The sequence below is a fragment of the Bombina bombina genome, chromosome 5 (assembly GCF_027579735.1).
Source record: "Bombina bombina isolate aBomBom1 chromosome 5, aBomBom1.pri, whole genome shotgun sequence".
NCBI lineage: Eukaryota > Metazoa > Chordata > Amphibia > Anura > Bombinatoridae > Bombina > Bombina bombina.
Genome location: NC_069503.1, coordinates 890,551,151 through 890,578,629, shown reverse-complemented (window position 1 = coordinate 890,578,629; position 27,479 = coordinate 890,551,151). Strand labels below are relative to the sequence as shown.

Below are 27,479 nucleotides of genomic sequence, written 5' to 3'. Positions count from 1 at the left end.
GTGGTACCTGACTCTGCTGACTGCTATCAACACTGTGTCCCTGTCCTGACTACTGCTAGTAGTGCTGTTCCTATTAAGTGGCTGTGAAAAGGAGATTGTTGCGCTGTTACTGCTGCTGCTGGCCTCACCTTCTTCTGAAAATAACACAGCCTGTGGGGATGTTGATTAATCCCAGAGCTGATGCAATGACCCATTACTCTCCCACGGCTAACTGCTTTGCCACACAATTTGCATTTAGCAAAGCAGCCATCTCCAGTGCTAACAAGGTGGTGCCACACCTATGAGCTACATGAAGCAGTTGCTGCCTCTGCCTGCCCTTCTACCGCTGTTGAGGTCTCTTTGCCGGTGGTTTGAGATGGGGCATTGCTAATTATCTCTGTCCTCCCTGGGACACTTGTTCCTTTTTACACTACTAATGGAACTGGCAACATGGGTAGTGGGTGAGGCTGTTGTATGAACTGGCTGTTCAAAACAGGGGATGATGTTGGCAATTGAGAGGGAGAGATACATGAGGAGAGTTCTAGCCTAAAAGCAGCAGTCGTGCTGCTGATCATAGTGCACTGGAAGTGGCAGTGATAGAGCTGATGGTGGCACCGGGGTGAACACTGGTGCAGGTTTTTTTTGGAGTGGATTGTCTAAAGAGCTGACTTGTACATGAAGGCCTCTTTGTAACCTCACCTACCAATTCTACTACTAGGCTTGGAGCCAAACAACGTCAATTCAGCACCTTCATCTTCAGTTACCCTCAGTTACCCTCACTATCCACTTTTGTTTTATGGCTAGACTTAGACAATCTTTACTGATGCTGCTACTAGTCATGGTAGCGGTGGGCCCTACATATCTTCGACACCTGATGGACATGGGATTGCATGCTACAGCTGATGCTGAAAATGATCCTGCTGCTGCTGCCTCTGCCGCTGCTCCTCTAGATGCCAGAGCCAGAAGAGCAGACAGATGGCCTTGAAAATGATATTTGGCTCAGAGGCAACAGTGCTTGTCCCACTTCAGTTTAATAGAAAGACTCTAATTTGAACAGTCAATAGGATTCCAGTAGCTCTCATCTGATTGGCTTTGGCTGTTTTGAACAGCCAATAGGATTTCAGAAGCTATCATCTTATTGGCTGATTTGAATTTGAAGAATCAAATCAGCCAATAGGAATGTAAGGTACGCCATTTTGAAACGACTACCTTGCATTCAACTTCAGTGTGCGGCGGTGACTGGATGAAGATGGATGTCCGGACTTCAGGAACTGTGAGTAGGGGTCAGTGTTAGGTTTTTTTTTTTTCCTTTTTTTTTTTTAGATTAGGGCTTTGGGCAATTGTAAAAGAGCTGAATGCCCTTTTAAGGACAGTGAAAAAGAGCTGAATGCTCTTTTAAGGGCAATGCCCATACAAATGCCCCTTTATGGGGTTTTTTATTTTGGGGGTTGGTTGGGTGGTGGGGGGACTTTGTATTTTTTTTACAGGTAAAAGAGCTGTTTAACTTAGGGTAATGCCCGACAAAAGGCTAGGGGGTGTTTTTTATTTGGGGGGTATTTTTATAGGGCTATTAGATTAGGTGTAATTGTTTTTATTTTTGATCATTTTGTTTATTATTTTTTGTATTAAATAAATAATTATTATTATTTTTTGTAATCTTAGTGTTTTTATTTTTCGTAATTTAGTGTTTATTATTTTTTGTAATTTTCGATTTTTTTATTTTTTTTCGTAGTGTTAGTTTTTTTTTAAATTTGTCATTTAGATTTTTTATAGTTTAAACTTAGGTTAATTTTTATTTCACAGGTAAGTTTTTATTTATTTAAATATAGTTATATTGTAAATTTAATTTAAAGTTAGGGGGGTGTTATGTTTAGGGGTTAATAGTTTAATTTAGTGTTTTGCGATGCGGGGGGGGCGGCGGTTGAGGGGTTAATAGGTTTGCTTAGTGGCGGGGATGTGGGAGGCTAGAGGTTCAGGGGTTAATATGTTTATTTAGTGGCTGCGATGTGAGGGGCCAGAGGTTTAGGGGTTCATATATTTAAATAGTGTTGGCGATGTGGGTGGGCGGCAGATTAGGGGTTAATAGGTTTATTGATTAGTCGCAATGTGGGTGGGCGGCAGATTAGGGGTTAATAGGTTTAATATAGTGTTTGCGATGCGGGAGGGTGGTGGTTTAAGGGTTAATAGGTAGTTTATGGGTGTTATTTACAGAAAAGCAGTACAAGACCGCAAAGGAATGTACAACTGGAAGCACTCTGATTCCCTCATAAATTATTAGACCTTATGAGCAAAAAGTGGCAGATATTCAATGGAAAAATATATTAAAATATAACTTTTATTAGGGCAAATTAAAATAATGGACAACAAAGTTAAAAACACAGGAATGTCTTCTAGACCTAAAATAGGTTAGAATGTGATGGCGTGGTTAAATGGGAGAATCAATGATTTGCTAATAACTAGGAGCTCTGGCTGCTGCAGTATATATAAAAGTATACCAGTGATTATAGTATAAATGACCTAGGATATCATTGTTAATCCGGAGTCTTTAATTGTAAAAATCACTTGATAGCCCTAATAATATCATATGTATGTTGGAGACCAGGGAGTGTTAGTTGCTCCTGTTTAGTATAAATTTATTATGAGTTGAAGTTAGTTGGTGGTTATTACACGTTATATTATTCTAAGTCTGTAAAGGATATATAGTATTATCCCTATTATAGGTAGAAATATTGGGCTAGAGTTAAACACTCCTGAATAGTATCATGAACATCTATATAGCATTAACTAATGTGTATCAATGTTTTTTTATTGAAAATACAAATTCTATGTAGTGGATTTGCCAAGTATCTAAGAGAGGTAATTATTACAGAGACACTGTCATTCCATGTATCAATAGTGTTTAATTGAGTATATTGTTGCTACAATAATTGTAACATTAGATTAACATATTAAATATATGTATATATTTTCTAGTTCACTGGGTTTCATTTGACAATAAGCCAGGCTTGTTATTACAATCCCATTAATATAGATCCCAATACATCATATTTCCCCTGATGCGTATATTTTGTATTAATATAACTCGATTAAAGAATATTTATTTTGTTTATGATAAATGGCGGTTTAAATAAACCTATTAGGAATTGGCTATATTATCTGCCTTCCTGGACTTACTCCTTGTCAGGATATTATATATATATTTTATCTTATAAGTATCATGTCCAGTAAATGTTGTACTGTTGATTATAGCAACATGCAAAGTGTATTTTATCTATATGACTATTGTGGTTTGTGTACACCCACTACACATCCGTTACGTTTTCTAAACTGCTGATATTAATCACAGTACTAAATACCATATTGTTCCGAGTATAGGCCGCACTTTTTTCCCCTAATGTAAGTATTTAAATCAGGGGTGCGGCCTATACTCTGGATGTTACATTGAATGGTCCGTGTCGTGGTCGGGGTTGGGCGGAAGCACTGTTCTCATTACAAGGAGGGGTTTGGTCACACACACTTGACTTCCTGGAGATTCTGACAACTGAAGCCTCCGCACACAACACTCCCAGAGAGGATGGGTACCAATGTGGATCCCCTTCTCAAAGGAGCAGGAAAAAGCAACCCTCCGCCTGACCCACCCGCGATGAGCACAATCCAGAGAGCACCACCAGAATATCCCAACATTGATCCACTGCACAGTGTCACAGAAGCAGATGTCTGACACGGTATATCCCCCAGCAACAACGTGGCCAACGTCGATGTGCTCAGGATGGGAGTGGGAGGAGCTGCTTTGAGTTACCGGTATCGGCTGTGACACAGGAGGTAGCGTGACAGGAGGGTGAGTCAGGATTAAGGTACACTATAGGTATCGGCTGTGACACAGGAGGCAGCGTGACAGGAGGGCGAGTCCGGATTAATTAAGATAAAATTGATCTTAATAAAGTCATCTAACTTCAGTACTGTACCTACTACTAGTAAGAGGATTAACTACAATAACCCCTTTGAAAATACCAAAAATCTATCTATAACTCTCTTTAACACCCAGGGTGGGAGCTGCCTTATGTGTGTGTGCTGAGGGTGAGTCTGGATTGGGTATGTATAATTGGTGAGGAGGGGGTTGTGTGAGGAAGAAGGGGGCTAAAAGGGTGAGGAGGGATGAGGGGAGGCTTGTATAAGGTAGATAGTTAATAGGGGGAGTAGTGGGCACTGTGTGAGGGAAGGAGGCTGAGTGGGTTAAGAGGAGGCAGCCTGTGAAGGTTATGATGTGTGTGTGAGGGGGGGAGGGTAAGGGGGAGGGTAAGAAAACTGATCTGTCAGGGAGGGAGGCTAAGAGATTAAGAGGGGTCTGTGTTTGGGGGAGATGAGGGGCTGAAAAATGTAGTTTCTTTAAAATGGCACCAAACTTTAAGGGTGCGGCTTATAATCAGGAGCGGCCAATACTCGGAACAATACGTATCGTTCTATAACCTATGAATATAGCTATTGTGCAAGCCGTATTGGATATAATTGAATAACCTGAAGAGTTATATAAAAATGTAATTAATACTATACAGACTTTGCTCCTAGATATCACTGCTCAATATCCCCTGGACTTGCTCCTTGTGTAGATTTTATATGTATTTTATCATATTGGTATCATGTCCTATAAACATTACACCCACTGATAAGTTAATTGTAGCAACATGCAAACTATATTTTATCTATAAGACTGTTCTGATTTGTATACACCCAATACAGTTATGTGGCGTTTTCTGCACTGCTGATATTCATCACAGTAATAGATACATCGTTCTATGACCTATAAATTTAGCTTTTGTGTAAAATGAATTTTATAGAATTAGATAACCTGAAGAGGTATAAACAAATAATGCTGTCCGGACTTTGCTCTTAGATACCACTGCTCAATATCTCCCTATATTCCAGTTCTGTGCATACGTAAATAAGGAGAGGTTTCAGGTGCCTTCCCACGTAACCACGTTATCTAAAAAGTGTATATTAAAGTAAAAGTAAAATGGTTTTGAAAATGGTTCTTCCGTTAACCCACAATTACCAACTTAGAAATAAATAAACCACCATTAATAAACGTTCCTGCTTAAATAATTAATGGCCTAAATGAGTGCCATTTAACTAGAATAAGCTGGTCATTTTAAATAAAGTTTTTAGGCTAGATTCCTGCTATATTTAAAATAGAGAGTGAGAGCCCATTAACTCCCCAACCTCCCCTGACTTTTTTTGCCAACAGACTCGGCTTTCTCAAAGGGTTGAACTGTAACTCAAAACTCGAAAAATCGTAATCTAGCCAAATGAAAATAAAAAATCTTATTATTACTTAAAAAACAAAACAACCTAAGATTAAATTAAAATAAATAAATCTAAAATTTAAAAAAATTAAAAAAATTAAACCTAATCTAATACCCCTATAGAAATAAAAAAGCCCCCAACATAAATACACCCCCTAATCTAACACTAAAATACCAATAGCCCTTAAAAGGGTATTTTGTAGGGCATTTCCCTAAGTTAAACAGCTCCTTTACCTCAAAATACAATTTAACCCCTAACAGTAAACCCCCCAACCCACCAACTCCCCAAAATAAAAAAACCTAACACTAAAAAAACCTAAGCTACCCATTGCCCCTAAATGGGCATTTGTATGGGCATTGCCCTTAAAAGGGCAATCGGCTCTTTTGCAGCCTATTAAAATAAAAAAATCCTTAATAAAAAAAAAAACACAATGGGTATCTTAGGTTTTTTTTATTGTTAGTTTTTGTATTTTAAAGGGTTTGGTGAGTTGGGGGGTTTACTGTTAGCTTGTGGGAGCAATAAATTGTAATGGCTGGTTATTTATCATGTGCCCACAAATGGGTGAATTTGCCCATTTGCGTGTGATAAATTAGCAATCTATTTGTAATCTGACCCTTAATTTGTTGTACATGTGTTTTGTAAAACTTTTATTTTAGCCCTTTGACTTCACTTCAGGTCTCAAGTTTCGTTAACTCTTCTAGCGCTATTTTTGCGTTCACTTGAGTTCAATATATAGCTTTCAACTTGAAAAATGAGCAATATTTAGTGTGTTTGTGATCTCCATTGAAAGTATTGGGCACACTAAATGGATGTTGGCCGTGTCTGGTAAAAGGCGAATTCATCAGGGTAAAACAGAATTGCTCCGTGGATAAAGTATATCAGTAAGAGAGTAAGGTACTGAATAATTGACTCCTAGAAAGGGGTTACCTATTAGCTATGATACAGAGGGCTTCTGAACAGGTATATAGGATAAAGCGACATGTTCAATTACAGGACCATGAATGTCACAAAAGAGCTCCCAAGACCAAATTAACCTTCAGTACACTTTTCAGTAAACAATTTGGTGAAATATTACAGATTGTTAAAATAAATGTGCCCATTTTTCTTGAGGACATTTGACATTGATTCCTGGATAGCATCCATCCCTTTAATTTACTCTGCTGCGGCTTCATACTTGGCCACTAGAGGGCTCTTCCTTTTTGTGATTACTGGTTGCTTGAACCTGTCTTGCTGCTCTCCTATAAAAGGGCTATCACTTCCCCCATTAAAGTACCTGAGTATCCTGTGGCATTGCTATCACAAGTACTGGAGTATCCTGTGGCATTACTATCTCAAGTACCGGAGTATCTTGTGGCATTGCTATCTCAAGTACCGGAGTATCCTGTGGCATTGCTATCTCAAGTACCGGAGTATCCTGTGGCATTGCTATCTCAAGTACCGGAATATCCTGTGGCATTGCTATCTCAAGTACCAGAGTATCCTGTGGCATTGCTATCTCAAGTACCGGAATATCCTGTGGCATTGCTATCTCAAGTACCGGAGTATCCTGTGGCATTGCTATCCCAAGTACTGGAGTATCCTGTGGCAATGCTATCCCAAGTACTGGAGTATCCTGTGGCATTGCTATCTCAAGTACCGGAGTATCCTGTGGCATTGCTATCTCAAGTACCGGAGTATCCTGTGGCATTGCTATCACAAGTACTGGAGTATCCTGTGGCATTGCTATCTCAAGAACCGGAGTATCCTGTGACATTGCTATCTCAAGTACCGGAGTATCCTGTGGCATTGCTATCACAAGTACTGGAGTATCCTGTGGCATTGCTATCCCAAGTACTGGAGTATCCTGTGGCATTGCTATCTCAAGTACCGGAGTATCCTGTGGCATTGCTATCTCAAGTACCGGAGTATCCTGTGGCATTGCTATCACAAGTACTGGAGTATCTTGTGGCATTGCTATCTCAAGTACCGGAGTATCCTGTGGCATTGCTATCTCAAGAACCGGAGTATCCTGTGGCATTGCTATCTCAAGTACCGGAGTATCCTGTGGCATTGCTATCTCAAGTACCGGAGTATCCTGTGGCATTGCTATCACAAGTACCGGAGTATCCTGTGGCATTGCTATCACAAGTACCGGAGTATCCTGTGGCATTGCTATCTCAAGTACCGGAGTATCCTGTGGCATTGCTATCTCAAGTACCGGAGTATCCTGTGGCATTGCTATCACAAGTACCGGAGTATCCTGTGGCATTGCTATCACAAGTACCGGAGTTTCCTGTGGCATTGCTATCACAAGTACTGGAGTATCCTGTGGCATTGCTATCACAAGTACCGGAGTATCCTGTGGCATTGCTATCTCAAGTACCGGAGTATCCTGTGGCATTGCTATCTCAAGTACTGGAGTATCCTGTGGCATTGCTATCCCAAGTACTGGAGTATCCTGTGGTATTGCTATCACAAGTACTGGAGTATCCTGTGGCATTGCTATCACAAGTCCCGGAGTATCCTGTGGCATTGCTATCACAAGTAACGGAGTATCCTGTGGCATTGCTATCTCAAGTACCGGAGTATCCTGTGGCATTGCTATCCCAGTACCGGAGTATCCTGTGGTATTGCTATCACAAGTACTGGAGTATCCTGTGGCATTGCTATCCCAAGTACCGGAGTATCCTGTGAACACACCTCAATCGTGACAGGACAATGATTTGAATTCTGTAGTTAGCTCCAACTGTTATTTTGTTTCAAGGAGGAATTGTTCCTTTTGGAATCTTTACTCACCGAGCCAAGTTAGTTCCAAAAAAAAAAAGAAGCAAACTGCTGGTTGCATTGCAAAGGACATTACAAGTGTAGTGCTTCCAACTGTAAAGCTTGTGGACATGCTCAGGTGGCTAGACAGTTCCAGTCCAAGATTACCAAAATAATATTTCATTTAAACAGCTGTATTAACCGCAGAACACATCATGTGATCTACTTGGTGACCTGTGTGGAGTGCAATCTGCAGTACATGAGAATGACGGTTAGGGAGGTCAGAGTATGTATTAAGGAGCACTTGAATGATATCTCTTCTGTTAACCCATGTTCAGCATTGGCAACTCATTTTATTGAAGAACATCATTGTTTAGTAGGGACATTTACATGGTTGGTAATTGAACCTGTGAGACCACCACCAAGAGTTGGCAAAGTGGATAGTATTCTCTTTAGAAGAGAGGCATATTGAAATCTCACATGAACATAGCTGCTGATATCTAAATATGATATCTATCTAATATTTGGCAAATATAATTTTATATATAATATATTTAATATTGAAAATATATATATATATATATATATATATATATATATATATATATATATATATATATAAATATATATATATATATATATATATATATATATATATACTGTATGTATGTATATATATATATATATATATATATATACTGTATGTATATATATATATATATATATATATATATATATATATATATATTTCTTCTGTTAAGTGTGATCAGTCCACGGGTCATCATTACTTCTGGGATATTACTCCTCCCCAACAGGAAGTGCAAGAGGATTCACCCAGCAGAGCTGCATATAGCTCCTCCCCTCTACGTCACTCCCAGTCATTCTCTTGCACCCAACGACTAGATAGGATGTGTGAGAGGACTATGGTGATTATACTTAGTTTTATATCTTCAATCAAAAGTTTGTTATTTTAAAATAGCACCGGAGTGTGTTATTACCTCTCTGGCAGAGTTTGAAGAAGAATCTACCAGAGTTTTGCTATGATTTTAGCCGGAGTAGTTAAGATCATATTGCTGTTCTCGGCCATCTGAGGAGTGAGGTAAACTTCAGATCAGGGGACAGCGGGCAGATGAATCTGCATAGAGGTATGTAGCAGTTTTTATTTTCTGACAATGGAATTGATGAGAAAATCCTGCCATACCGATATAATGTCATGTATGTATACTTTACACTTCAGTATTCTGGGGAATGGTACTTCACTAGAATTACACTGTAAGAAATACATAAAGCTGTTTAATAACTAGAGATTATGTTTAACGTTTTTGCTGGAATGTAAAATCGTTTTCATTTGCTGAGGTACTGTGTGAATAAATGTTTGGGCACTATTTTTCCACTTGGCAGTTGCTTAATCTGTTTTTCTGACAGTTTCTGTTCTCCCTCACTGCTGTGTGTGAGGGGGAGGGGCCGTTTTTTTGGCGCTTTTACTATGCATCAAATATTTCAGTCAGCAACTCATTGTATTCCCTGCATGATCCGGTTCATCTCTACAGAGCTCAGGGATCTTCAAAACTTATTTTGAGGGAGGTAATTTCTCTCAGCAGAGCTGTGAGAATTATAGTTTGACTGAGATAAAAAACGTTTATTCTGTAATTTGTTTCCTGCTTTCAGAATTTGTTATCTTTGCTAATGGGATTAAACCTTTGCTAAAGTTGTGTTGTTTACAAGGATTGAGGCTATAACTGTTTCAATTTATTAATTTTCAACTGTCATAGATCTTCTGTGCTTCTTAAAGGCACAGTACGTTTTAATATTATTCTAATTGAATTGTATTTCCAAGTTGCAAGTTTATTTGCTAGTGTGTTAAACATGTCTGATTCAGAGGATGATACCTGTGTCATTTGTTGCAATGCCAAAGTGGAGCCCAATAGAAATTTATGTACTAACTGTATTGATGCTACTTTAAATAAAAGTCAATCTGTACAAATTGAACAAATTTCACCAAACAACGAGGGGAGAGTTATGCCGACTAACTCGCCTCACGTGTCAGTACCTACATCTCCCGCTCAGAGGGAGGTGCGTGATATTGTAGCGCCCGAGTACATCTGGGCGGCCATTACAAATCACATTACAGGATATGGCTACTGTTATGACTGAGGTTTTGGCTAAATTACCAGAACTAAGAGGTAAGCGTGATCACTCTGGGGTGAGAACAGAGTGCGCTGATAATATTAGGGCCATGTCAGACACTGCGTCACAGGTGGCAGAACATGAGGACGGAGAACTTCATTCTGTGGGTGACGGTTCTGATCCAAACAGACTGGATTCAGATATTTCAAATTTTAAATTTAAACTGGAAAACCTCCGTGTATTACTAGGGGAGGTATTAGCGGCTCTGAATGATTGTAACACAGTTGCAATACCAGAGAAAATGTGTAGGTTGGATAAATATTTTGCGGGGTACCGACGAGTACTGAGGTTTTTCCTATACCTAAGAGACTTACTGAAATTGTTACTAAGGAGTGGGATAGACCCGGTGTGCCGTTCTCACCCCCTCCGATATTTAGAAAAATGTTTCCAATAGACGCCCACCACAAGGGACTTATGGCAAACGGTCCCCTAAGGTGGAGGGAGCAGTTTCTACCTTAGCTAAGCGTACCACTATCCCGGTGGAGGATAGCTGTGCTTTTTCAGATCCAATGGATAAAAAATTAGAGGGTTACCTTAAGAAAATGTTTGTTCAACAAGGTTTTATATTGCAACCCCTTGCATGCATTGCGCCGATCATGGCTGCAGCGGCATTCTGGATTGAGTCTCTGGAAGAGAACATTGTTTCAGCTACTCTGGACGACATTACGGACAGGCTTAGAGTCCTTAAACTAGCTAATTCATTCATTTCGGAGGCCGTAGTACATCTTACTAAACTTACGGCGAAGAATTCAGGATTCGCCATTCAGGCACGCAGGGCGCTGTGGCTAAAATCCTGGTCAGCTGATGTTACTTCTAAGTCTAAATTGCTTAATATACCTTTCAAAGGGCAGACCTTATTCGGGCCCGGGTTGAAAGAGATTATCGCTGACATTACAGGAGGTAAAGGCCATGCCCTGCCTCAGGACAAAGCCAAAGCCAAGACTAGACAGTCTAATTTCGTTCCTTTCGTAATTTCAAAGCAGGAGCAGCATCAACTTCCTCTGCACCAAAACAGGAAGGAGATGTTGCTCGCTACAGACAAGGCTGGAAACCTAACCAGTCCTGGAACAAGGGCAAGCAGACTAGGAAACCTGCTGCTGCCCCTAAAACAGCATGAATTGAGGGCCCCCGATCCGGGATCGGATCTAGTGGGGGGCAGACTTTCTCTCTTCGCCCAGGCTTGGGCAAGAGATGTTCAGGATCCCTGGGCGCTAGAGATAATATCTCAGGGATACCTTCTGGACTTCAAATACTCTCCTCCAAGAGAGAGATTTCATCTGTCAAGATTGTCAACAATCCAGACAAAGAAAGAGGCGTTTCTTACGCTGCGTACAAGAGCTCTTGTTAATGGGAGTAATCGATCCAGTTCCACGATCGGAACAGGGACAGGGGTTTTACTCAAATCTGTTTGTGGTTCCCAAAAAAGAGGGAACTTTCAGACCAATCCTGGACTTAAAGATCCTAAACAAATTCCTAAGAGTTCCATCGTTCAAGATGGAGGACTATTCGGACAATTTTACCTATGATCCAAGAGGGTCAGTACATGACCACTGTAGATTTAAAAGATGCTTACCTTCACATACCGATTCACAAAGATCATTATCGGTACCTAAGGTTTGCCTTCCTAGACAGGCATTACCAGTTTGTGGCTCTTCCATTCGGATTGGCTACAGCTCCAAGAATCTTCACAAAGGTTCTGGGTGCTCTTCTGGCGGTACTAAGACCGCGGGGAATCTCGGTAGCTCCATACCTAGACGACATTCTGATACAAGCTTCAAGCTTTCAAACTGCCAAGTCTCATACAGAGTTAGTGCTGGCATTTCTAAGGTCACATGGATGGAAGGTGAACGAAAAGAAAAGTTCACTCGTTCCACTCACAAGAGTTCCCCTTACTGGGGACTCTTATAGATTCTGTAGAAATGAAGATTTACCTGACAGAGGACAGGCTAACAAGACTTCAAAGTGCTTGCCGCACCCTTCATTCCATTCAACACCCGTCAGTGGCTCAATGCATGGAGGTAATCGGCTTAATGGTAGCGGCAATGGACATAGTAACCTTTGCACGCCTACACCTCAGACCACTGCAACTGTGCATGCTAAGTCAGTGGAATGGGGATTACTCAGACTTATCCCCTTCTCTGAATCTGGATCAAGAGACCAGAAATTCTCTTCTATGGTGGCTTTCTCGGCCACATCTGTCCAGGGGGATGCCATTCAGCAGACCAGACTGGACAATTGTAACAACAGACGCCAGCCTTCTAGGTTGTGGTGCCGTCTGGAATTCTCTGAAGGCTCAGGGACAATGGAGTCAGGAGGAGAGTCTCCTGCCAATAAACATTCTGGAATTGAGAGCAGTTTCTCAATGCCCTCCTGGCTTGGCCCCAGTTGACAACTCGGGGGTTCATCAGGTTTCAGTCGGACAACATCACGACTGTAGCTTACATCAACCATCAGGGAGGGACAAGAAGCTCCCTAGCTATGATGGAAGTATCAAAGATAATTCGCTGGGCAGAGTCTCACTCTTGCCATCTGTCAGCAATCCACATCCCGGGAGTGGAGAACTGGGAGGCGGATTTCTTAAGTCGTCAGACTTTTCATCCGGGGGAGTGGGAACTTCATCCGGAGGTCTTTGCCCAAATACTTCGACGTTGGGGCAAACCAGAGATAGATCTCATGGCGTCTCGACAGAACGCCAAGCTTCCTCGTTACGGGTCCCAGATCCAGGGATCCAGGAGCAGTCCTGATAGATGCTCTGACAGCACCTTGGGACTTCAGGATGGCTTACGTGTTTCCACCCTTCCCGTTGCTTCCTCGATTGATTGCCAGAATCAAACAAGAGAGAGCATCAGTGATTCTAATAGCACCTGCGTGGCCACGAAGGACTTGGTATGCAGACCTGGTGGACATGTCATCCTGTCCACCTTGGTCTCTACCTCTGAAACAGGACCTTCTGATACAGGGTCCCTTCAAACATCAAAATCTAACTTCTCTGAAGCTGACTGCTTGGAAATTGAACGCTTGATTTTATCAAGACGTGGGTTTTCTGAGTCAGTTATTGATACCCTAATACAGGCTAGGAAACCTGTTACCAGAAAGATTTACCATAAGATATGGCGTAAATACCTATATTGGTGTGAATCCAAAGGTTACTCTTGGAGTAAGGTTAGGATTCCTAGGATATTGTCTTTTCTACAAGAAGGTTTAGAAAAGGGTTTATCTGCTAGTTCATTAAAGGGACAGATCTCAGCTCTGTCCATTCTGTTACACAAACGTCTGTCAGAAGTTCCTGACGTCCAGGCTTTTTGTCAGACTTTGGCCAGGATTAAGCCTGTGTTTAAAACTGTTGCTCCACCATGGAGTTTAAACCTTGTTCTTAATGTTTTACAGGGCGTTCCGTTTGAACCCCTTCATTCCATTGATATAAAGTTGTTATCTTGGAAAGTTCTATTTTTAATGGCTATTTCCTCGGCTCGAAGAGTCTCTGAATTATCAGCCTTACATTGTGATTCTCCTTATTTGATTTTTCATTCGGATAAGGTAGTCCTGCGTACTAAACCTGGGTTCTTACCTAAGGTACTTACTAACAGGAATATCAATCAAGAGATTGTTGTTCCTTCTTTATGCCCAAATCCTTCTTCAAAGAAGGAACGTCTACTGCACAACCTGGATGTAGTCCGTGCTCTAAAATTTTACTTACAGGCAACTAAGGAATTTCGACAAACGTCTTCTCTGTTTGTCATTTACTCTGGGCAGAGGAGAGGTCAAAAAGCTTCCGCTACCTCTCTTTCTTTTTGGCTTCGTAGCATAATTCGTTTAGCTTATGAGACTGCTGGACAGCATCCTCCTGAAAGAATTACAGCTCATTCTACTAGAGCTGTGGCTTCCACTTGGGCCTTCAAGAATGAGGCCTCTGTTGAACAGATTTGCAAGGCTGCAACTTGGTCTTCGCTTCATACTTTTTCCAAATTTTACAAATTTGACACTTTTGCTTCATCGGAGGCTATTTTTGGGAGAAAGGTTCTTCAGGCAGTGGTTCCTTCTGTATAAAGAGCCTGCCTATCCCTCCCGTCATCCGTGTACTTTTGCTTTGGTATTGGTATCCCAGAAGTAATGATGACCCGTGGACTGATCACACTTAACAGAAGAAAACATAATTTATGCTTACCTGATAAATTCCTTTCTTCTGTAGTGTGATCAGTCCACGGCCCCGCCCTGTTTTTAAGGCAGGTAAATATTTTTTAATTTATACTCCAGTCACCACTTCACCCTTGGCTTTTCCTTTCTCGTTGGTCCTTGGTCGAATGACTGGGAGTGACGTAGAGGGGAGGAGCTATATGCAGCTCTGCTGGGTGAATCCTCTTGCACTTCCTGTTGGGGAGGAGTAATATCCCAGAAGTAATGATGACCCGTGGACTGATCACACTACAGAAGAAAGGAATTTATCAGGTAAGCATAAATTATGTTATATATATATATATATATATATATATATATATATATATATATATATATATATGCAGATTGTACTTAAAGGGACACTAAATCCAATTTTTTTCTTTCATGATTCAGATAGAGCATGTAATTTTAAGCAAATTTCTAATTTACTCCTATTATCAATTTTTCTTTGTTCTCTTGCTATCTTTATTAAAAAAGCAGAAATGTGATGCATAGGAGCCGTCCCATTTTTGGTTGAGAACCTTGGTTATGCTTGCTTATTGGTGAGTAAATGTAAGCCTTTAATAAGCAAGCACTATCCATGGTGCTGAACCTAAAATGGGCTGACTGCTAAGATTTACATTCCTGCTTTTAAATTAAAGATAGCAAGAGAACGAAGAAAAATTGATAATAGGATTACATTAGAATGTTTCTTAAAATAAATTAATAAAAAAAATTGGGTTCAATGTCCCTTTAATTCTACACAGGTCACATAGTAAGGTGTTACCTTAAAGGGACACTGAACCAAAACATTTTCATGATTCAGATAGAGCATGTGATTCTAAGCAACTTTCTAATTTATACCTATTATGAATTTTTCTTCATTCTCTTGCTATCTTTATTTGAAAAGCAAATATGTAAGTTTAGAAGCCGGCCCATTTTTGGTTCACAACCTGGGTTGTCCTTGCTGATTGAACAGCACCAATAAACAAGTGCTGTCCAGGGTGCTCAACCAGATGGCTCCTTAGCTTAGATGACTTCTTTTTCAAATAAAGATAGCAAGAGAACGAAGAAAAATTGATAATGGGAGTAAATTAGAAAGTTGCTTAAAATTGCATGATCTATCTGAATCATGAAAGAAAAAATTTGGATTTAGTGTGTCTTTAACCACTACCGGGACTTTCAGAGAAAAACTTTTCCAAAATACCAGAGACTTTTTAGCATTTTTTCTATCACTTAATTTAAACAGAAATAGATCATTTTTTTTTACTATTTACTATTCAAAACTATATATATATTTTAAGTAGGCAACCCAAGGTATTGATCTAAGTCCATTTTGGTATATTTCATGCCACCATTTCACCACCAAATGTAATCAAATAATTTTTTTTTTACTTTTTTCACAAACTTTGGGTTTCTCACAGAAATTATTTACATACTGCTTGTGCAATCATGGTACAAATGGTTGAAAAAGTTTCACTGGGATTCCCTTTGTTCAGAAATAGCAGACATATATGGCTTTGCCATTTCTTTTTGGTAATTAGAAGGCCGCTATTTGCAGCTGCATACCACACTTCTATTATTTCAGGCAGTGAAGGGGTAAATTAGGTAACTTGGAAGGTTAATTTTAGCTTTAGTGGAGAGATTACTCTCCCACTTGACTCTTCCCACCCCCTGATCCCTTCCAAACAGCTCTCTTCCCTCCCCCACCCCCACTGGTCACCCCAATCTTAGGTACTGGCAGCTCTCTAAACCTCCCCCCTCTAACTACTAGCCACCATCTTAGGTACTGGTAGCTGTCTGCCAGTACCTATAAACTGCTTTTTTTTAAATATATTTTTAAATTTCTTGTAACATAGTGCCCCCCCCACCCACGATCACACCCCCACATCGCTTTTTCTGTAGTGTAGCTACCAAATCCCTCCCTGTCCCTTTATTTTTTTTATGTAGCGCAGGGCCCTCCCACTACCTCCCCCTCCCTCCCCCCTCCGCTGCTGGGCCGCCCACCCACCACCCACCTCCAGACAACACCTTCCGCTGGCACCAGCAACGATCGTTAAAAACGGTGACACACCCAGTTTCATCATCTGTAACGATCAGACATTTGCCTTAATATGGAACTGGAGCACCAATCGCACTCCAGTTCCATATACGGCAGATGCCTTGAGCTTCAGGAACTCTAGCTCTCAGCTGTAATTTAAGAGCCGAGACTGCTGGATTTTCCTGAAACTAAGACGTATATATACGTTTGTCATTATGGTAGGCAAAGTGTTACAAGACTTATACGTCTTATTGGGTAAAGGGGTTAAGTCCCTGAGTACATATATGATAGGCAAAACATGTGTATAGATTTCTTATCCAATATATGCGAATTCAGGGAATTTTGATGTATACAGAGTTAACATTTTGTAATGATGGTAATGGGCTATTATCCAAACTATCAGAGAGTTGCTTTGTAAATAAAGGAACTGATGCAGAGAGCCAACGTAGGTCTCTGATGATGGCATAACGCCGAAACGCATCAGATCCATTCTGTCTACACTTGCAAGTCTGCTTTTATTTCTTTTGTTATCCATGTGTTAATAAACTTTTGCATATAAAATTGAAGACGTCCATTCTCCGCATTCCTAGTTGGTCCTCATACCATGTTGGCCGCATTAAACCTTCTCTGGTAAATGTTTTTTTGTACGATGGACTTGTAATATCAAATTGTGTTAGTATTAATATGGGAATTTCTTAAATAATGTTTCCTGAAGACTAATGGATACCCAATCTTCATAAATGCAATGATAGTTAGCCAGTTTAAAAGAATCAAATTTTTCTGATAATAAACAAAATAATTAATTATCTCATTAAAATCCATGGACATATTCACAACATATTCAAACATAATTTATATCAATTATACAATAAAATAATGGACATAATGGAACTTCAATGATGCAATATAGGAAACAGCTGCTACTAAATGCAGCCAGTAAGAGCTAATTGGGGCATCCCAAGGAAAATCAATATTAAAAATTAATATATTTTATGGGAGTTAATACAGGATGATTCACAGTATGGTTGTGAGAGATGTGCCTGCTGGGACCATGTGTCTTGTTCAATTTTATTGCAACTTTAAAGCAGCTTACTGTTCTGGCCATAAGAATAATTTCTCTATGTTCTTCTTTAGATAAATGCACTTTAGAACCCCCCCCCCTAAAAACAATTGTTATTCACTCTGTATGGTGACTTTTGACTTTTGTACAGAGCACCTTCCAGTGTCACTGTTAAAAAAAAATTGCAAACGTTCCCATGCTGTTATACACCGTACTCACAATGTAATGCATTGTGAGCAAGGTGTATTATATTGTTCCCACGATTTAACTATTTTGTGCCCAAGCAACAATCATTAAAGCATGCACACCAGATATTGGTCTCAAAGATGCAGTTACATTGTGCACTCAAAATAGTTAATTAATGTGCACAATGTAACTGTATAATCATGGCAGTTGTTTCCTCCTCTTTTCTTACATATGCGGGGCGTGTCCTCACAGATCCTGCATGGCATAATTGCTGATTGGCTATAATTGCCAGTGGAGGAGTTGCTAACTCAGACATACACCCAATGGAGGCGTTGTTAAATCACTACTTCTCCAATAGTAACTACTGACCTGAAATTCTATTGTCACAAAGTTCTGCATCATTGTAATAAAACCACCCAAATATCTTAAGCTTCTTTTGCGAAATGTGGTGTAGGAAATCTGGTGAACAAGTGAGAGGTAATATTAATATTTCCTCTGCAGGTCTACAGCAGTTTAGGCGTTAATGCAGAGGAAGTATTACTGTCGCTTGTCCATTTTTCATCAGATTTCCTAAGTCACATTTCAAAATACAGTAGATGTTTAAGATATTTGGGTGGTTTCATAACAGTGATGTAGATATTTGTGACAATAGTATTTCAGGACATCATTTACAATTGGAGAAGTAGTGATTTAACAAGTTCTCTACCTGGTGTGTGTCTGAGTTAGCAGCTCCTCGGCAGTTATAGCCAATTAGCATTTATAAGAAAAGAGGAGGAAACAGCGGCCATGATCATACAGTTACAGCATGCACACAAATTAAAGGGACACTGAACTCAATTTTTTTTTTTTTTTTTGTGATTGAGATAGAGCATACAATTTTAAGCAACTTTCTAATTTACTCCTATTGACAAATTTTCTTCATTCTCTTGGTATCTTTATTTGAAATGCAAGAATGTAAGTTTAGATGCCGTTAACAACAGAACCCTTAAAATGAGATTTCCTTATTTTTCATGAAGGGTCTTATACCCCTCAAATTATATCATAGGAAGCAATGAGGCTCTGTAGTAGCCCCCTCCCCTCACCACTAGATATTGCTTGGTTCCTAGTGGGTAGGGAATTATTGGTTTTAATGAAGATCAGCTTCTAGTGTCTCCCCTTTCAAATGAGTAGTCACTTGTCCCTTTAGCATTAATGGGAGGAAGATAGGGGCTCTATTAGAGCCCTTATTCTCCTCAGGGAAAACAACACTTAAAGAGACATAAACTTAAAATTTTCTTTCATGATTCAGATAGAAATTTTAAACAACTTTTCAATTTACTTCTATTATCACATTTGCTTTGTTCTTTTGGTATCTTTTGTTGAAGAAGCAACTGCACTACTGGGATCTAAGTGAACACATCAATTGAGCCAACAAGAAGAGACAAAATATGTGCAGCCCCCAATCAGCAACTAGCTCCCAGTAGTGCTTTGCTGCTCCTGAGCCTTTCTATGTATTATTTTCTATGTGCCTTGCAACATGTGTACACCTGTGTATATATATATATATATATATATATATATATGTACACATATAAACACATATATACATATACACTTCTGAGCCCTTGCCATTCCTACACCTTGACATATACCTTATCCATTTTAAACCCTTTTTATACATTTATTTCAATAATAAACTTATATTTTATATTTAATATGTTTATATATGAGGGGAATACTTTATTTTAATATGTTTTATATGTGCTTTTTTTAACGTTTATTGTAGACTTAAAACTATACTTCAGATGTCAAGTTGCGCTAACCTTTTAATCGCTATTATGTATTGCACTCAAGTGCAACACATAATTTTCAACTTGTAATATGAGCCATGTGGCAAATTTTAACAGCTTTTTTTGACACGTACAAATTTGTTGTATGTTTAGTAATGTTATATAATGTAAATTGTAAGTTAAGTAAATGAATATTGCTGCATGTGAGAAGTAATTATTTACAATTTTTTATAGTTCTGGTTTTATATCAGTTACCTGTGCTGTTAAAATAAAATCAGAGTAATTATAATATGAATTTAAGGTGTCTTTATGACTTAAGTAAAAAAAAAAAGTACGTTTTGATCCAATATGCATTTATTTTTGATAGCATTATGTTTCACAAATACAGTAAACAGATTTTCTGTATAATGTCATATCTCAATTAACAGGGAAATAGTTATTTTTACTTGTATGAAAATGAAAATAGAGTTATAGATAATCCAAATAAGACCACAAGGAAATTAAAATTTGATGTTGATGTCAGATCATGTAATATTAGATTTATCAAAGTATAATACATGACTGCCTACTGTAATATAACACTGAACCATAATGCCACTCAGAATGACATTGGCTTGCTAATTTCAAATTAAACCCTATTTGCAGTAATAAGAACACCAAATGCAAAACCCCAATTACTTGTTGGTTCGTTGAATAAATTGCACAGGATCCTGCAAATCCCAATCATCTAACAATTTGCTGGATGATCCCAAAATAGGACCAAATGATCCATATCTCCCTTTTTGTATATTTGTTATGGGTAAAGTCAGAAATCCGGGTAATCTTGGGAATACCTGGGTAAACCTAACATTACCCAAGCGGCTGTGGGTAAAGCCTGATGTAATTTAATTCCCCCATCTACAATATTTTTTTTTGGGCCTTCTTAGGGGGTTCAAGGAAGGCACACCGCTGATCCTCTGGCACCCACCCCAAATGAAACTTGGGGAATGTGGTTTACAATGGGGGCTTCACCCCCCAGACGGAGGCAAAAAAAATAGTAAAGATGTGTGAATTACAGTGCAGTCGTATATATGTTTGCTGCAGTGACTCGATGCACTCTGAGATTTATCATTTTATCATTTTGGCCATGTCTCTGAGTATTGCACACCTTGTGCTTTTGAGCACTCCAGTGATGTTGCAGCTCTGAAATATGGCCAAACTGGTGGCAAGTGGCATCTTGGCAGCTGCACGCTTGACTTTTCTCAGTTCATGGGCAGTTATTTTGCGCCTTGGTTTTTCCACATGCTTCTTGCAACCCTGTTGATTATTTTGAATGAAACGCTTGATTGTTCGATGATCACGCTTCAGAAGCTTTGCAATTTTAAGAGTGCTGCATCCCTCTGCAAGATATCTCACTATTTTTGACTTTTCTGAGCCTGTCAAGTCCTTCTTTTGACCCATTTTGCCAAAGGAAAGGAAGTTGCCTAATAATTATGCACACCTGATATAGGGTGTTGATGTCATTAGACCACACCCCTTCTCATTACAGAGATGCACATCACCTAATATGCTTAAATGGTAGTAGGCTTTCGAGCCTATACAGCTTGAAGTAAGACAACATGCATAAAGAGGATGATGTGGTCAAAATACTCATTTGCCTAATAATTCTGCACTCCCTGTATGATGCTGGAACTTTAGTGCTTCCCTATTATATGAAAAGAATATGTTTACCATAGTTTTTATTTTTACACTTTCTGAGGCACCAGATCCTACTGAGCATGTACAAGAGTTCACAGTATATATGTATACACATTTTAAGATTGGATTGGCTGATAGCTGTCACATGAAATGATGTAGGAAATATAAATAATATGTATTTGTTGATTAAGCAATTCCATTGTATTTAATAATCCTTTAAACACATGTTTTCAGCAAAAATTATTTCTCATATAAAATTATTTATTTTGAATATTGATGCAGAGTTATGGGCTTTATGGAGCATTCTTGTAACAGGATACATGTACAGGTCTACATACTCAATACAGTTATGGTATTTAATATTAATCTCCTCATCAGACACACTAATCCTTGAGGGTGGCAAGATACCCAAGGAAAAGTTATCTAAGGGTCTGAGTTGAATAATTTTTAATTATTCCTCAAGAAATAATTGTTTACTTAAGTTGTAAACCAGAGAGTTTAAATGACAGTTTGTCTAACATATATTTTAAAATTGAACTTCTATACATAATACTTTATTATTCTGATTATATATGAGTGACCTGATGTTCTTGTGTCTGGCAGCCTCTCAATATCTTTCCAGTTATTATATCTCCCAATTTTCAATAATTTGCTCACCCCTAATATACACCACACTTTAACAGTTTTCATTGGGGATAGTAGATATAGGAAAATATATATTTAACTAATTGTTATTGTTGCAAAGATATGTACAATAGGTAATATGAGTTTTGAAAAATGTGTTATTTGGATATATTTTAAGAGATGCTCTAATTTGTTAGAATATATCATTTTAAGACTATTAACCCTGCAGTGATTAAGTAGAAATACCACTCAACACTTGCAGAGTACTGCTGGTCCCAAGCAAAACCGCCACTGATCAAATTAGCAACGCTAGTTAAAGAATTGTCATGCGGTGGTTTCTGCTCTGAACCAGCATTGCTCTGCAAGTGTCAAGAGGTACCTCTACTGTGTGTTTTACCCCTTTAAAGGGTTAAACTCACAGTTGTGCAGGGTTGATAATCTTAAAATGACATGTCATTTTTCAACTGTTCTGGCACTTTAAAGACATTCTTTTAAATGTTAAATCAACTTTAATTCCCTTTTAAATTCCTTCTAATCAATGCTTCATTTATTTTGTATTTGTTTAGTGTTTTCTCATATTCTGTAGAACTTTATGGTGATGGAAACTCCAGTACAGATTTTTCGTGAGGAAGATATGGGTCCAAAACAAATTCCCCTTGGTACTACATGCTCTCCTACTTGTGTACCTGCATGCTCTTCTACCTGTTCTCCCAACTCCAGTTGGCCACCAGGCTGGGATGACTATGAAAATGGAAGTGTGTACTCTGATAACTCTGCACATGACAGCAACCACACCAACATTTCGCCAACAATTTCAGTAATAATTACTGCAGTCTATTCAATGGTTTTTGTGGTTGGCCTGGTGGGAAATGCTCTAGTGATGTTTGTGATAATAAGGTAAGTTATTACATTATTTAGGCATGGTATTATTATTATTATAATACTTTACTTATAAAGTGTTAATGTATTCTGCACTGATGTCCATGGGTTCAATTCATGTAAATAAAATACAAAACTTGACTAGATTAGATACAAGACAAGACTATTCCCGTGGGAACTTACAATCTAAAAAAATATTTATTTCTTTTGGTGTATAATTAAGACAATTATTTTCTTACTGGTTTATTTTCCTTTTTTCCTAGCTGATTAAACTATATCTGTAGATTTTGATCACCTCTGTGCTCCAATTTCCTGTGGTATCCATAAAAACATTCCAATGCAAATACAGCTTTCACCAAGTGGAGAATCTTATTCTAAAAGAATGTCTTCTGTAGCTTGAAGTAGTGTATTGGGTTCTCTAATGTCCTAGGCCCACCCCAATTCTGCCAACAATTTATGCTTCAGACTTTTTTTTGTCTCACTATGGTGCTAGGGCTTTGGACAGTTTAGAGCACACAATGATTCTCTACAAGTCATGGGCTCAGGTGAGATTGATCTTGTCAGATATAAGTTCACATTCAAAAGTGAAATACATAAAAAGTGAAATACATAAAAAGTGAAATATATAAAGATATTAATGCTGCAGGAGCTGCAAGCTCAAGTGAGCTTTGGTCTAGACATTGGCGAGTTTTCTGAAGGACCTTGGTGTAGATCATTCTTTTATTGAGCCTATTTTCATCTTTTCCAGTGCATCATTAATGGGCTTTATAGACATTATTATATAAAGTTGTGTTAAGTCCCCAATACATGAAAACTTACACACGAAACAGGAACTTATTTCTAAGCTTTTAAAACAATAGCCACTGCAGTAAACAGTGAATGTAAATGTGAAATATGTGTGATATGAAAAGTAGACTCACTGAATAGGAAAAAAAGTTGTTTGAGAAACCTTGCAGAGTGGACAGTATACTGACCATGGGTTAATTGTGGCAGTGATTAGGATTTTTGATACTTAAACCTGGGTCCAACATAGGGAAATTATAAAATGGAATTTTAATGAAATGGTAGCCACAAGCTGTGGCTATAAGTTAGGTTGGAACACTTACAGCCAAAAGGCTTGTCTAGTCAAGCCAGAGGTCCAAGGCAATGAGGTACAGGCAGAGGCTTTAAAGAAGTATACAGATGAAGACGATGATGACAGGGATAGCATAGGCAAATAGCACCAACTTGTCTTGTACAGACCGAGTGAATCCCTCTTTGATTACCTTGTATCTAAGCCTCTGCAGACAGCTCCTTATTGCAGTTCTTTTGACAGTCCTGCATTTTAGCCAATCGGTGCTGACTCATAAATAACTTCACCGAAGTGAGCACAATGTTATCTATATGGCACACATGAACTAGCGCTGTCTAGCTATGGAAAGCTGTCAAAATGATAAGAGGCAGCCTTCAAGGGCTTATAAATTAGCATATGATCCTATATAGGTTTAACTTTCAGCAAAGAATACCAAGAGAACAAAGCAAATGTGATGATAAAGTAAATTGTAAAGTTGATTAAAATTGCATGCCCTATCTGAATCCTAAAAGTTTAATTTTGACTTTACTGTCCCTTTAAGTATATTAATAATAAACTGCAAATATGTGTTTAGAATTGCAGGTAATAGCGTGACAACATAGTTTGCAAATATCTTTTATATCATACTATACATATTTCATATTTTTTTTCTAACAAAATAGCAATAGCTGTGATTCATTAATTGCTCGGAGGAAATAACCATCTGGGACTGTGCATTATATGTAAGATTCTCTGTTCTCTATAAAAAATATATTACAAGGAATGCAAAGAATGGAAGGCACAGAAAATAAAATAAAATATTTAGTAAGGAATCAAAAATGCATCATACTCATTGTTATTGAAGATGAAATCACATTGACTTTATTTGGGTAAAATTAGTGTAGGAGTAAATTAATTCCTTTATTTTTTTCTCTCATATTTTTTCCCACTAGGTATACAAAAATGAAGACTGCAACCAATATTTACATTTTTAACCTGGCACTGGCTGATGCATTAGTGACAACCACAATGCCTTTTCAAAGCACCGAATTCCTAATGAACTCCTGGCCATTTGGTGATGTGCTCTGTAAAATAGTTGTCTCCATTGACTATTACAATATGTTTACAAGCATATTTACATTAACTATGATGAGCGTTGATCGATATATTGCTGTTTGCCACCCTGTAAAGGCCTTGGATTTTCGCACACCTCAAAAAGCGAAAATAATAAATGTGTGTATATGGCTATTGTCATCTTCCGTTGGAATATCTGCCATTGTACTTGGAGGAACCAAAATTAGTGATGGTGAGTTTTAAAAAAAAAATGCCTTTTTAATAAATATTTAAGTTTTGAATTCATATTAACTACTGAAAAATATTTTAGATCTTAATTATTTGGATCATATTATTAATGTAAATATTTATGTCCACTGTGGTATGAAACATAAAAATAGTAACTTAAGAAAATATATTTATTTAAATTTGGGAATATTGCATATAATTAGAGCATTTGAAATTCTTTGGATCCCGTGCCAATGAAATAGAATTTCTATGCAAAACCATTATGTGCAAGCTTGAGTGATTTTTTTGGCTTTGTTTTCTAAGAAATTCCAATCTGTTAGGAGACTGACATTCAAACAGACATGTGTTTTTTTTTTAAATATAGGTAATCCATGTATTAACCATTCCCCAGTTTTGCATAAAAACACTGTTTTATTAATATACTTTTTACCTCTATGATTATTTGTAGCATAGCAGACTGCCCCTTATCTCAGTGCTTTTTACACCGAATAATGCAGCCAATGAATATTATGAAAACGAATTTCACTAAATATTTGTTTTAAAAGATTTGGATGAACTAACTTTTTCTGGGTTGCATAAGTATAATATATACATACACACAAACATATACAAATATACAGAATATACATCTTTGAGACCTTCACAGTCAATTACTTTGACATAGGGGGGTCTATTAATGAAGCAGCGGATGCTGCCTCCGACCCACTCCGCTCCGGCTGAAGCGGAAGTTAAGAAGCTGTGGTCCTAAGACCGCTGCTCCTTAACTCGTCCGCCACCTGTGAGGTGGCGGACAGCAATCCGCCCGATCGAATACGATCGGGCTGATTGACACACCCTGCTAGCGGCCGATCTGCAGGGGGTGGTATTCCATCAGCAGTTCACAAGAACTACTGGTGCAATGATAAATGCAGACAGCGTATGCTGTCAGCATTTATCGTTAGCGGCGGACATGATCCGCTATATCGGATCATGTCCGTCCGCACATTAATAAATGGACCCCGTAAAATATCCTTTTTAAACAAAGTAAATATTTTTTTTATTTAATAGAAAATATTCAAATACCTTTGTTTAAATATATAGTACTGTGCAATAGTTTTAGGCAGGTGTGAATATAAATATAATATATGCAGTATATATACATATATACATACATATAGATATATATTTAAATATATATTTATATAAATATACTGTATATAAATATATATATATATATCTATATACAGTATATAATATATATATATATATATATATATATATATATATAATAAAACATATTTTCTTTTAAGTGAACGACAAAGGTATTTTAAGCATTTTTTAAATGCTCCTTCGGTTTTATCTCAGTTGTCGTAGAGCACTTTTGGGTTAGCGCGCGTGTAAAAGCCAGAAGAGGCATTTGTAGTGCACCTCATAGAAGTCTATGGGGAAAGGGACTTATTGCCGTTATACTATGTGATTTCTGGATGTTAGCGCACTTGAATCTTTCGCTCATGTAGAAACGTTTTACTTTCAAAATTGTAATACGAGCACAAGTGTTATTGATTTAATTTAAACGCTGTTAGAGTTCAATAGCACAAATATTTTTTTGTGCTCCCCTAATATATGCCTAGAACTATGCAAATAGAGTTGGAATTTTGTGACACAGCAGGCTAAAATAAGCATTTTGTATTAGAAGACAGTTTAAAGTTGTCATAAATGAGTTTGCCAGCAACTTCTATCATCTTAGAACACAGTGTGTAGTTTTGCTAGATCTGATTTCAGAGAAACAACTTATGCAAAAATGAATCTCTGTGCAGATAGCAGAAATACAGTTTAGTTATGTTACGGTTGCAACCTTAAAAATCTCTAGCCTTATCAAGTTATGAATGATCCATGAATTGAAAAAAAAAAAATGTTCAATGACCATTCTGACTAGAAGATTTTGAACTTAGTAAATATAATTTAACCAAGTCGAGCATCCATGCCGGAAAATTCTATTTTATTTTATCACTGTAGATATGAGACACGCATGTATATTTGAAATGGGTAGTATCACAATATACTTTACAAATCTCCCTGATATTTTTAGCTTTTTCTTTTCTTTTCCTTTCTGAACAAAATAGTTTCTATAGATGGGACTTAGGCTTGATAAATCCATAACAAAAAATGTTGTTCAGTTTCCTTAGACCCCATCTCTTAGCCTGATAATAATCAATCATACTGTGTATGTTTCATTAAAGATACCTGACATGTTGTAAGTGTAGCATGTAATGAAAAACAGAATTTATACTTACCGATAAATGTACTTCCTTCGGGCTGATGAGAGTCTATGGCTTCATAAAATGCAGGATTTATTCCAGCCTATCAAGAGGAGGTCAAGAACACTCACAGAGCTTTAACCCTCTGCCTCCTACTCGCCCTCTCCAGTTACGTATAGCCAACCAGAGGAGAGAGACAGAGAAAAATGTAGGAAAGACAGAAAAGCAGTGTTGAGAGGTGCAAATGAGAACTGTTACCTATATACAAAAATAGGATGGGGGCTATGGA

General features: G+C 38.1%; 1 protein-coding gene across 3 annotated transcripts in view; it reads left to right on the top strand.

The window, feature by feature from the left end:
- Positions 1-22,313: 22,313 nt before the first annotated feature.
- OPRK1 (opioid receptor kappa 1) overlaps positions 22,314-27,479 on the top strand; it is a 69,177-nt gene continuing 64,011 nt past the window's right edge. Inside the window, exons 1-2 of one of the 3 annotated variants that reach the window (XM_053715036.1) lie at positions 22,314-22,618; positions 24,605-24,957. In XM_053715036.1, coding sequence (XP_053571011.1) covers positions 22,314-22,618; positions 24,605-24,957 — 658 coding nt within the window. Of the gene's footprint in view, positions 22,619-24,604; positions 24,958-27,479 lie in introns of those variants that run through there. The other 2 variants (XM_053715038.1, XM_053715037.1) reach the window with 2 other exon arrangements.